General features: G+C 37.3%; 1 protein-coding gene across 2 annotated transcripts in view; it reads left to right on the top strand.

The window, feature by feature from the left end:
- LOC113503284 (fibrillin-2-like) overlaps positions 1-13,707 on the top strand; it is a 36,958-nt gene that overhangs the window by 5,712 nt on the left and 17,539 nt on the right. For both annotated transcript variants that reach the window (XM_026885125.1, XM_026885126.1), the window contains exons 2-10: positions 7,583-7,755; positions 10,825-10,907; positions 11,294-11,410; positions 11,634-11,738; positions 12,125-12,232; positions 12,552-12,730; positions 13,019-13,180; positions 13,257-13,344; positions 13,457-13,612. In XM_026885125.1, coding sequence (XP_026740926.1) covers positions 7,583-7,755; positions 10,825-10,907; positions 11,294-11,410; positions 11,634-11,738; positions 12,125-12,232; positions 12,552-12,730; positions 13,019-13,180; positions 13,257-13,344; positions 13,457-13,612 — 1,171 coding nt within the window. The remainder of the gene's footprint in view (positions 1-7,582; positions 7,756-10,824; positions 10,908-11,293; positions 11,411-11,633; positions 11,739-12,124; positions 12,233-12,551; positions 12,731-13,018; positions 13,181-13,256; positions 13,345-13,456; positions 13,613-13,707) is intronic.

The following is a 13,707-nucleotide window of genomic DNA, read 5'->3' on the forward strand; positions in this document are numbered from 1 at the left end:
GAATGGTCAGGCAGCTATTTTTAATGTTTTTTTGCAATCAAGCTAAACACCCTTTTAATATTTGAAATCTATTCAAACCGAGAGTCGAAAATGACAAAAAGGAATCACTAAAAGAAATGGCCTTGACCCAATTGTTTATCACCAATGCTGGAGCTATTAGATCAGTTTCGTTATATTCTGGTAGTCGTATTAGTCAGACGAAAATTATAAAAAATGCAAGAAATATCGAAATATTTTTTCAGACAGGAAAAAAGGAGGATTTTTTCAGAATATTTTATTTTAAATTTCAAATTTATAAAATGAATATTATAAAATGCGTTTAGAGTTGAATAAATTGAGTTATGAAACAGGTCAGAGTTATACGAGCTACGGAGTCCAAGCCACGCCTCATCCTCGGAATTCAAACACCTTAAATTAATTAGTTCATGCGCTCTAATTAAGATTAGTGTCACGCATTCTTGCCCCAATAGTGGTGCGGCGTCGGTCGCGGCGTGTTTACCTCGCCGATCAATCATCATGATTGATCCTCATTATTGTTCAAACCTTTATTTTGCAACGCAATGAGGTCGCTCTTATCAAGTTTGTGTTAGTTTTGTGAGGTGCCAGTGTTGTCCTTTAAGGTTGGTTGGGAAATGAGGTTTGTACCTGTCAACATTACAAACCTTTTTGGTCTAGATTCCATTTTGTTTTTTATTATCTGTGTGGTGTAAATAAAAATAAACCTTTTTAATTACGCAAATTATGTTCATTTTATTAATTTACGGTTTTGTTAAATCGTTAGAATATGACTTCGTTTTGTAAATGCCTGTTTTTAATTAACATCAGAAATGCTTAAAGTGCAATTTATTTTCACGGATCATTGCATAACCATTTTATAAGGTAAGTGTACGTTTAGTTTTGATTTTTTATCAGTTAGTCTTATATTTATAACGTATCGAGAATAATAAGCCTTAAGTTGAGTTACATCACTTGTACTTAAGAGTAAGCATAGAAACAGTTACATGAAGCTGTATCGAGAGTTTCGATTGATCATCGATTACAAATACATCAATCATTCGATTCAATGTCAAATGTTTTGGCGCCTAGCAGTCTGCATGCAGGCGAGGTCGACGACCTTACCGTTTGTGGTTACTTTATGACGAACATAATCTTATGGTAGCCATTTTTAATTATGTTTAAAAATATATGATTTATTATTCCAAATAGCTCATGTTTATTATTGCTACTAAATAAAATATTGTATTCACACGACGAATACACTTGAAATTCAGTATTATTTTGAATTACAATTTCGAATCATTTTGTTTGAGTTGAGCGATCTTATTACTTTCTTTATTTTTCTAAAAGTCCTGCTATTTTTCGTTATTTCTAGTTACATTTAACTGACGCTGTAGAATACAGAAAATCTCACGTTCTATAATCGATTAATGGTTAATAAATTATTTAATATAATCAATTAAGTTAAGTTACTATTATAGTATACGGGTTATAATTAATTATTGTTCTCTCGGAGCTAGTATAATTAAGTATTTTAATTAATGGCCAGGCTTTTGTACCGCTGGACCACCCTCTAGACAAAAAATGGCTGCTGTATTTTTGTCCTTATTTTTGTGTAGTACGGTTAAATTTATTATTAATTTATTCAATTGTAAAGTATTGTATTTTTTTTTTGTAAAGAGACTTTCTTCGTAGTGTAGCGATTCTTTTTTCACAATCACATAAAGTACTTACAAAAAACAATATAAAGAAAAAAATAATATCCGAATTCGCTGAATATGTCCTCGGCAGTACTGAAAGGTGGGATTACAGTGGGCTTTAGTGGCACGTGACTTAACGACCTAAATGACACGTCCTTCATGGTCCGTAGCCCGCGGTATCAGAACACGCTTCAGCCTGAAACACTGCACTTATATGCAGTAGCTATTGGCGCCATGCACGTCAATTTTGAAGTATCGTATCATGCGAAATTGCTCATGAAATTAATGGTTTGTCCACAAACCTTCTATTCGACAGTTACGCTTTACAATGCACAATCACGTCTGAACATATAGCTAAGCTTACCCATATCTTGTAACAAGAGTTGTTCTTGTGTCTTATTGGTCTTGTTTTCGACACTTTTTCTCTTTACCTTAACCGCCACAGATTCATTAGGACTCCCCGATAAACGATCAATAGTGATTTATATGAATAGTAGTGTGTAGGTTTCGTACGCTCCCACCGTTCTCAGCTCAACATGAAACTTTACTTAAACAATCTGTGTTTGTTTGTTGCTTCGGATCGTTAGAAGTCAGCGCGGGCGCAGCGGCCTGCGTTAATAACCCCTCAATTGGGGGCACTCGCTCGCCTTTTTAAGGTGCGGTTACAAGGCATAGGCGGTAGCGAGTTGTATCCTTGTTGCATGTCGTATATTAATGCTTTTTCAAAATATCAGTATGTGAGGTGTTGATATCTAGTGGTTATTACCAATTATTGTCAAGTACTTATAACTTTTAGTTCATGAGGTATATTTTTAAATGTTGTTTGGTAAATAAACTTACCTTTGACTGTTTTAACCAGGGACCGGCCGGATACTCATTGAAAGGGTTTTTGAAGGGGTTTTTTTAAGCGCTTCAAGAAAAAACCCTATGACATATGTTACACCTTCGAACGGGTTACTGGAACCCTGTTCTGAACAGGTTACCCTTTACTACCCTGTAACACTGTAACAGGGTAACCCACTCCAACCTAAGACAATGCAATATGCACTCTTTATCATAGACATTAGTTTGAAAATAGTATAACCACGAGCGCACGTGACATCTTACCGCCCAGCGGCGCCATTGTTGCATTTACCGAGCGACTTGTAAACATGGAATAAAAATCATTGTAGATATGATCTTACAGTTTAATTTTGCTTGTCGCACTTTTCAAACGTTGTGATATATATTTTTCGTGTCTATACTTGTAGACCAGGGTCGATAATTTTTAAAACCAAATTAAAAAATAGTAGGATGAAACCCATTAGAAAAGGAGGGGAATATTATAAAAATGAAAGGAAAAATAATTTACGGGTGATCTGAGGTCGGGAAGGGGGTGGGAGTGACGTTTGAAGAGTAAAAAATGGTTTTTATCAATTTCCGGCAAAACTAAAATTCGTATCGAAAAAAGTCAAATGGCAAAGTTCTAAAAGAAAAAGATCTAAAACTTTTGTGTTTACATTTTTTTCACATAACGTCAAAATTTATGTGAAAAATCTAAAAAACCAAGATTGTGGTTTATTATTTTTATCTTTTACCAAAATTTATTTTTGTAACGAGATTTGGTGAAAACTTACTTTTTTGTGTCCCAAATACGCTGTAATTTATTTGATTAAAAATATTTATTTTTTCACCTTATTTTGAATTAATATAAAAAACACTCTAATTTTCAATCGAAAATTCACCCGTCAAATCTTCTCAGAAAATGCAAAAAATGAAAAAAAAACTTGTATTCGATTTTTTTTAAATTATTATAAATAATTTCATCTAAAAAATTTGATCTCATTTTGTGTTCAATAGACCAATAATCGAGGAAGGTTTTAGGCTAGGTATATAAAATTACGCTGCAACTAATAGGAGCGAAGACTTAATGGAAAATGTGGCAAATAAACAAAAGAAATAATATACTGATGAAGGCAAATAAAGAAAAAATTCCTAACTTATATCTTCTAACCACGCGGACGAAGTCGCGGGCAACAACTAGTTACCTATATGACGTTTCGCGCGTAGGTAGTTTGTCCGAGAGGCGCGACGCGTCGGCGATAGAAGAAAATCAGCCGTAGTCTTAGTAAAGCAATGAGGGGCCGCTAGGGTGCAAGTATGCAGCTCAAGTTTAGTGGGTAATTCAGGGTAACACGAATAAAAGCCTTTCGTGAAGGTAACCACTTCAAAGGGTTAAGTTATTGAAGGGGTTAACCCCTTCACGTGGTTACCATAATGAAGGTGTTAACCATTTCGCTGGGTTTCGAGGATGTAACTCGAACAAAAGGTAACACTGCGATATGAGTTACCCCGTGTACGGGTTACCCTGTCAAACGGCTTAACTCTAAAGTGGGGTTGTCCGGTCCCTGGTTTTAACTGCACAGAACTATATTTTACTAAAGTCAAACGAAATGGAGTTAAAATAAACTTTTGCCACCGTACTACTTAGCTAAAGTACCCAAGTCGCTCCCGCTCATGAGTAGCGCTCGCCTCCTTACAATATTGATCTAAGCGCGTGCCGACGTCGCCTGCCGGCCGTAGCGTTTGACGCATCATCGTTGATCATTGCGTTTGTTGACCGTACACACTAGTTGTGTGACACTTGACACTGATTGGGCGATGCTATGATTCGAACCTTGACAAGGACGAAGGTAAGGATGGGTTTAAGGTGAAGCTTTAGTGTTCACGCATTTAAAGTTTAGTGGTTCTTAAATATACTTAGAAGTGAGTTGGTCTAGTCGTTATGCGTTTTTTACTGAGAAAAGAAATTAACTTGGCAACCGCTTTAAATACTTTTTATCACATTGTCCTCTGCACTAAACACACACATAATATAGTTATTAGGCAGTATTCGGGGCGCCTCCATTGATATTAATGATGGTCATAACTTTAAACGCTATTTAGCATATCGAGGTGCGGTTGGCCTATTGTTATACATTGGTGCTAACGGCCAATTGTGATCAAAATCAGTATGAATCGACTGTACTAATAATAGTACTTTGTTAGGACAACGAATGCCGTGGAAATATATGGACATGCAACTTGGAGTACACATAATGGGTGCTGTGTGGGGTCCTTAGAGACGGCTAGACCACACCACTACCTTAGCTATGAGAATGCTCATGTTTTGCATTAGATATTTATGAGCTTACATGGTTTTGATAACGGCCTAAAGTAATAGGATTTAGCACTTGAGAAACTGCGTACTTTAGAATTTACCGGTTGCGGATAATTTAGCTCTTTGGTATTCGGCTCTGGGTGGGGTATTTGGGCTTCTAGAGGAAAAGCGTTGAATGCGATGTGAGTGCACATAGGTTTTATCATACCATTAACACTAAAAATATTTCTGACAAGGTGTTATAAAAAAAAATACTTATATTTTTAAATCCGTGTAGTAAAAATATATATTGTAAGCTCATTAGTGACTATTCAGGATGAGTGTATAGGAAACATGTTTACTTAGGATGCGTTTGATTTGAGAGGTCGTATGTGGGTCAGCATCTAACGGTACTCATCAAGGATCGGTAACTCACGAGCGTCTCAATCAAATGTAATTAACTATGTACCGGAGGATTCATTCTAAGTATACATCATTTAAAGTCTCTGAATAAGTTAATTTCAAAATCTCATTAGGACATCTTCAGTGATAGTTGTTACCTTTGAATAGCGTCGGTAGCATATTTTTATGTACTTGAATGTAGTACCAAAAATCACCAATTTTATTTTTGCTTCTGAGAGTACCTGTACCTGTTTCCCGTAACTAGGACCCCTTGACTTCCTAGTACACGGCTCCCCATTTATAATATTTTTATACATCACGTCCAAACGTCAAGTACGTCACGTCACATTATGATATCCAGTGTGTGGCCGGCAAATGGCCATGTAGTAAGGAAGACGGTCCCGTGGGCGGTGGCATTCACTCTGCGTGACTCATGCCATTGATGGGCGCCCAACTTTGACTCGTTCCTGTCCAGTCAACGTATTACACTAGGAAGAAAAGAAAAATATCATAACATTGACGGAACTTGACACAGGCAATGCTACAAAAAAATAGCCTTATGTGTTTGGAATGTAGGATATATTTACTGAGCCTAAGAATTCTTCCATAATTTCATGACAAGATGACATGATATATAAATATACATTTATGACTTCATACCGGTGTTTACGGCACAATCTCTTTAGTTCAACGATACGACAAAATTGTAAAGAAAGTTTGTTGATTTGTATCTACGTCATGTCTAGAACAAAGCCGTTAAAGAATTTTTACTAATTATAGCAACAGATTGTGATAGTGATGCGCGCGCGGTCGACGGCCCTCGTTATCATTTCGGCACAGATTGCTTGATCCCGCCCCGCTGCCCCCGCCCCCCACCTATGCCATGCTTGCTTCTCTCTCATTACTTGCTTTGTCGTTTTTAGTCAAAAATATTTTTTGTCGCTCACATTTGTATATTCTTAACTTTACCCCATAAGTTTTTTATTGTTACTTCTGGATATTGTGACTTGAATGGTTGTATTGTATCTGAAGTGACGATGATCATAGCTTCTAATTAATTGCCTCTAATAAATCAAATCTCTATAAACAACTTTTTGTACTCCATGTTTATTTAGCCCAAGGAACGCTTGTAAAAAATGTCCCCGCTTGTTCAATACATCATACTGTGTATGAGTCGGTGATAACTTAGTTCAAAAGTACTTTAGAATTGTTACAAACAATTTTGTAATTTAATTTAACTGTGTTATAACGAGTCTATAAAGCACTAGTAATAATTTACGCTTATATAATTTTGATATGCCTAGTGAGGCCTAGTGACTCATTGGTCAACAATAATAATTTTCTATTATAACTTAGGTCTCCGCAAATATTTAAATCTAAAAAACTCATAAACTTCGCAATTAAATAATTTTAGAATCGAAAACTTAGTCGCATTCTTGTATCTTCAACTCGCACAAAATTATCATCGTCAAGCTTTTGATAGCGTTTATATCTAAAAATGTTTTTGGCACTGACATCAGAATGTGCTTTTTATTGTGTAAACACACAATTATCAATGCAGTTGTCGATAAGAGTGCGCACCACGTAATCTTTGCCCCAATTACTGTTTGTTTATGAAGATTTTATAAGGTTAATGTAATATTGTATTGAATTCATATTTTTATTGGCGATGTGGCCGTGAATGGCCAATACCGGTTGATAGCGCGTCAGTTTCACAATATTTTTGGCTACTTCAATTATGTAAGTGAGCTTAATATATTATAATTATTTTTGTGGCGTATTGGTTTTGTAGTCCTGTCCTGGTTGATGAATATAAGTAAATTACCGCCTTTCTTCGGCTCTAACCTTCACTGCCGTCGATATTCACCTGCGGAACTAAACTAGAATCATTTTTGAAGGGGTATTTCTTTTCGTTGTTTTCTTGTTTTCAGGGATAAGTTACATAATTATTTTATTATTAGATGTTGCTAATTGCTAACGTTAAAGGCGCGATATGTTATCTCGTGTTAGGGGAGTTATCTTAGTTTCTTGTAAGTGTAGTATTACGTGTCGATAGAATAACTTTGTAAAGTCATTTGAAATTGTTTAGATGTCATTAATGTTGCGATAACAAATACTCATTCATAACATCTATTAAAAATATTGAAATTATTACATCAACATGTAAATTAATTCAATTGCGGCACCACCCAGGTATCGTACAAAAATACTTAAACCTATGATGAATAATTTAGAGGATTAAGGGTTTGCCTTGAAAACATATTTTGTAATTAAAATATTTGTAAAAACACGTTCAGTGGAGCATGTTATATTACTGAAGAGTTTTTCAAAGAGTTCTTCCTATAAGTATCTGTTCGTCCCCCAGGGTGATGGTTCCAAGATGACAATGTGGCGGCTCGTGGCGGCGGCGGCAGTGCTCTGCGCGTGCGCTCACATCTCCGCGGCCGACCCGCGCACCCCGCAGAGCACGCGCACGCCGCGCCTGTGGCCCAGAGCGCCGCGCACGCTCTCAGATCGCAAGCCCAACCAGTTCGTAGGGTAAGTTACACTACAATGCTTTTATGACTAGGTTCTTCATAAAATGAAAATGGACAGAGTGGACTAATAGATTCAACTGTTCTGAAAAATGCTTATCTGATTTCTACTTTTAAAGCCAACTATTTTATTGTGTATTCCATTGGAAAGATTCGTAATAATAAATTTGTCTTTAAAAATTTTATGCTAGTTACAAATATACAATCAGCTGGTGTTTCGTTAAGTGTTAACTTAAAACTACTTAATTCATTACTTGAAAAAATAATTACAAAATTGTTGAATGATTGTGGTATTTGACACTCATTTCTGCTTACTTACGACTACGAGAAGAGAGGACATAGACTCGAAAGAATCCAAAGACTTAAATGAGTAAGTAATTACTTAAAACGCTCTACAATATTTAGTACTACTCGCGTGTATTTACTGGATGTTCGCTAGACTGGTGCTAAGCAACTCCTTGATTCATTTAAATATCATAGTAAGTGCAGTAGCTAGTGTTGGTTTGAATGTAATAATGATATTACCTACCGCAGATACAACATCACTCACGAAAGACTGAGTCATTTGCCTAACGCATTTAACTGAGGATAGTATATTGTAAACGGAAAAATCAATTGTGGTCCTTGTAGGCAAGTGCCAAAGTGAAGAATGTGATGTAAATACATTTTAATCTCTGGTGCATCGTTCGTCGGTCCTTGGAAGCGTACGTGATGCGTGCCTTGATACAAATCTGGCCAGTTCACGTCGCACGTTGGATGATTTTATAATTGCTTACTTTAAAGCTACCCTTGAGTTTTAAGTTCAACATTTATGAGATAAATCGTCATAGTAATGCTATGTTTTTGAGACAAAAGTTTATCTAGAGGATCTCAAAAATTGCTATTATTGACATCAAAATACTTGGCAACTATTGAAGTCGTTTTATTTTACAGAAATTAAAAATATGATTTTACACTAAAATGTAGAGCACAGTCCCAAATAATATTCTTATACAGTTTGTCAGAGAGCAGTAACATAATACATGATGTGTAGTACACTCTCCGTGGGCGGCGGCGCGTAGGTGATTTTCACGCTTACAATTTCGGGAGTCGGGCAGAGGGCAATAGCGGAACCGACGCTGAGTTCACTAGGACAGGTTATGACAGAGCAGGTTCGACCAAGGTCGCAGATGCAATCAACAGATGCAAGGATGATACTCAGAATTAGGTTAAATCGGTCACGGCGTTTGAGAATAGGTCTTCTCTAGACCATTTCAGGCAATTAAAATTATTGTGGGAATACTTTTCTTGGGCCTTTGAAATACAGTTTGTTTTATGGATTCGCGTTGATTAACAAAGGAAGTAGAGAGGCCTTTATTATTAAATCGAAAAGAATAGGCAAGGAAATAAAAGATTATATTCTGGACATAATTTATTACAGGTATGATGAGGTAACAACAGATAATAACTTATTATGGTTTTATTGTAGATGCTTACAGGCAATCCAGTTTTCTGAAACTGAATGACTGATAAAGTTGAAATTTCGAACTCTCAGCTTAAGAATATAGGCAAAGTTGGCGAAAATGTATTTATTGACCGTAGTTAAACTCAGGAGCTAAGAGATCATGAATAACAAATGAATATTTGCACAGTATATGATGTTGGTATTGCTATGATAACAGAACGCCTGATGAGGTAACACTCACTTACTATGGTAAACACGCAAGTTACACATTATGCCCATTTTGTATGACCGCAGCGTGGTTGTGGCATTATACTTAAGGAACCGCTTACAATCTGTTTAATTCCAGAATGATGCTATCTTACTTTATTACCCGCATACATCAAAGCTAGCAGATAACATAGGCCGAACAAAAATTCAATAACCTAAAATTAAATAATGATTAATATCTATTCAGAAATAATAATTATTTAATTGACCGCAATGCTCTTGAATGATAAGCTAATATTTAGCAAAACATTGATATGATTAAGTGCATCAATGCACTAAATCTCGTTTTCGATACAAGGTTCTCGGTGTAAGGACTCGCGATACTCTCTGACCCTAGAACAAATTAGTCTACTTTAAACAAGCGTAGAGAATCTATTTGGTACAACTTAGATACGGTCGCACAATGAGCAAGGTTATTAGGATCATCGCTCATAAGCTGCTCTATTAAGTATTGCGTAATTGTTACTGAGACATTCTTGTTAGGGAGTGCTAATTGAGCCGTATTTATGGCATGATATCTATCTCATCTCTATTACAAGGTAAGTATCTTAAAAAAACGGATGTGATTAAAAACATATACAGACTTTAGAACAGTCAATATAGCACGCTCCGTAAAAAAGGACCACCGTTTTCGTGAACGTCTCGGTCTAAATGGTAATGTCTAGAGGCAAGCCGTTTATGGATTTCGATGACCTATCGCTAACCGTTAGGTCTGAAACGAACAGAAAGTAGGATAATATAATGATAGACGAAGCTTCATAGAATAAAAGATTTCGAATAAAGACTTAGTAGTAAACAGTAGCGCTTGAAAAGTTGCGAATTTCCATAAAATATGTTAGCTGTTAACATGTTGTGTTGATCGTGTTTACGATGGGCAGTAAATCAGAATTAAACAACACCTGTCCGAGTTTAATGAGCGCTTCTCGTTACTTGTCATACAAATGCCTTTAGAATCTGCATTGTTAACTGAACACTAAGTTTTATGTTCTACGGACTCAAGTAATTGTAGTTTAAATAGAGTGCAGAGGTTAAGCTTTACATTTGCATTATAATAAATAATTGTAATGTATTATTTGACGGGTGTCAAATAACTGTAGTTTGCTGCTAGTCAATCCTTTGTTGGGATGTGTCTAGTAGTTTGGTTACATTGTTTAGAAGTACACATGTGGCTCATTATATAGTATTACCTATTTAGAGTTGGTGGTATCCTTGAACCGTAGAATTATGTATGACAATTATCATGTAATGTAAAATGTTTAAGTGCGCTAATGGAGTTATGTAGAGTTTGGATTTTGAATAGTAGATACTTTTTATTAATTTATACTTTTTGAAAATAGTAATTAATATGTTGTTTATTTGCAGGCCCCACGTTTGTCGATCTCGCAACAGCACGCATTGCTGTCCCGGATGGACGTCCAGGCCGAATTCATTACTTTGCATAGTCCGTAAGTAACACAACTTATACTTCACTGTATCTTTTTTGCTACTCACGTTAACAATGTTGTCTACACTCGGTTTAGTGAATGTTACGGTAGTGAACTAAATATTTGTGGGAATTAAGGGCACGGTTGTAATCCTCGCGTGACCTCAATATGGGCCTGTCCAGTAGTTTATTTTTCATGTTGTGATTGTTAAGACCACATATTGTCCCTTTTTCCTGTTTTCTCGCTGTATTGGGTTTCAAACTATGTATGTGTATGTGACTACTTTTAACTCTTATCGTCAGATTTAACAATCTAAAATAATATGATAAGTTTTAAAGGGTGTTCTTAAGGGATAAATAGTATAATAGAGTACTTAACTAAATAAATAATCCTTTACTATTTGTTAGCCGTGTGCCGGCCTGACTGCGGCTCGCCGGGAGCGTGCGTGGCCCCCAACATGTGCCGCTGCGCCACCGGAGTGGAGGCGCCCTCCTGTGGAGGTGGCGGACTTTACCCCTACCCAGGTAACTATTACATTTAGGATCCAAGATAAGTGATATTTAGTCAAATATTTGTATAATGTAGAGTTCAAAACGAAAAAAAGCGCCCTCCTATTCCATCCTAACAATGAAATTTTAATTTGTCAATCTCGGTATTTGGTGCATGTTTTCAAATCTGTCATGTCAAACGCTTAGAGCGACATCTTCAAGTAGTTCTCTGTATATGTATACTGGATTCTGTTTGCAGTACGAACGCCGGGCGGCTGTCGTCGTATCTGCATGAACGGCGGTACCTGTTCCAATGGTACTTGTTCCTGCGCGCCCGGCTGGAGCGGAGAGTTCTGTACTGAACGTGAGTATCCATATGGTATAACATTAGTTCGCCCGATACCCGAATATATAAGATAGAGAGAAGGTCTGGTTGGTAACATATCTTCCTGTTGTTTTTTTTTAACTGAGCGAAGATTGAGACTCTACTTAACTTTAATGCAACACATTTAGCATAACATAAACAATTCCATCGTATTAGCTGTAATTCATTGTTTTGATTGTTTAAATGACTTAAGTCATTGGAGTCAAGAACATTGTGTGAGGTCAGTTATTATTGTAGTATGATGAGGATAATGTAAAATTAATTTAATGCACATTCATGATTTTTATTTGTGACTAGTTCGCTCGATTACACTAATGTGATTAAAAATAAGATTGTTTTAAATGAAGTTTGTTTTTTGATTGTAGCTATATGTCGTGAGCCATGTTTGCACGGCGGTAGATGTATCGCTCCCGATCGATGCGTCTGTTTCCACGGACTGTCCGGCACAAGGTGTGAGATTGACAGGCGAACTGGTGAGTTATCGTTTTAGTAATATAATTCTGTACCCTTGAATGTTCATGCATTTTGCCGAAAACTGGGAAATCGAATGAATTGTTAAAATAATTTGGGTTATGCTTGAAGGTCTGGATAATAAATCCATTCCATGCATAAGTAAGTGTCTTTAGAATTCCTACATCGTGGTAAGAAGTTTAGTGTTCTAATAAAAATCCATCCCTCGATTTAAGTGGTTCGATTATAGTTATTAGAAAAACAGGTAAATCACTTTTTCCTTGTAGGTTTTTCTTTGTATATGATATTATCAGTGCTGTAATGTGTCCGTGTCCCGGGCAGGTCCGTGCTACACGGAGACCCGCGGCGCGCTGTGCACGGGCGCGCTGGAGGGCGTGGTGTGCACCAAGCAGCTGTGCTGCGCCACCGTGGGCAGCGCCTGGGGACACCCCTGCGAGCGCTGCGCGGACCTCGACTGCCCGCACGGGCACCTGCGGAACCTCGCCACCAAGGAGTGCCAGGTAACTCACCAACACACTGACATGCCACATTTTGAATAGATCTATGCAATTTTTTAAGCGCTTTGACTGCTGCTCTTGCCTTTTTTCGATAATATTGACCTGTAAAAGTCTCACTACTGAGAAGCCTTGAGAGAGCCTTTGTTTTACCTATTACCTATCTATTACACACCTGTTCATTTCCAGATAGCGATTGCTGTTTCTAATATTTAGAAACCTGAATTTCAAGTTCAGGTTTTTCCTTACTTATTCAGCAATATATTTACCTTCTGATTTGCTTCTAATTTCCAGGATATAGACGAGTGTGCAGCAGTCCCAGGTCTCTGCGAGGGCGGGCGTTGCATCAACTCCATCGGGTCGTTCTCTTGCGAGTGTCCGCCCGGACAGCGCCGCCATCGCGTCACCAACAACTGTGAGGATATCGACGAGTGCGAGGACGAAGATATTTGTCCGGTGAGTTGACGAAATAAAAGGAACTTACAGTTTGGTGTTATGTAGCTGCATTTTAATGCCATGTTACCTTTTTCAGAACGGCAAATGTGTTAACACGGAAGGCGACTACTACTGTCTATGTAACCCTCACTTCATTCCGAGCCCAGACAAAAAGTTTTGTATAGGTAATTACTTTTTTCATTATTTTGTTAATGCATCGAACTTATTTTTTAAAATTTGTTCATTTAACTTAAGAAAGTAACGTCACACTATACGATGAATGTCATTTCTCCCCAGACGGACGAGTGGGCAGCTGCTTCACATACATGAGCGAGACGGGCGAGTGCGCGGACCGGCTGCCGATGCCGCTCTCCAACCGCGACTGCTGCTGCGGGTACAACATGGGCCGCGCCTGGGGGGACCTTTGCACGCCCTGCCCGCCTAGGGGATCCAGTTAGTACCATGTTATTTCTTTCTTGTGGACATTGTACAGAGAAAACATTTTCTATTAAGTTTTCTTCGAAAGTAAAGTGAATGAGAAAAAATCA

The sequence above is a fragment of the Trichoplusia ni genome, chromosome 19, assembly GCF_003590095.1.
Source record: "Trichoplusia ni isolate ovarian cell line Hi5 chromosome 19, tn1, whole genome shotgun sequence".
Classification (NCBI taxonomy): Eukaryota; Metazoa; Arthropoda; class Insecta; order Lepidoptera; family Noctuidae; genus Trichoplusia; species Trichoplusia ni.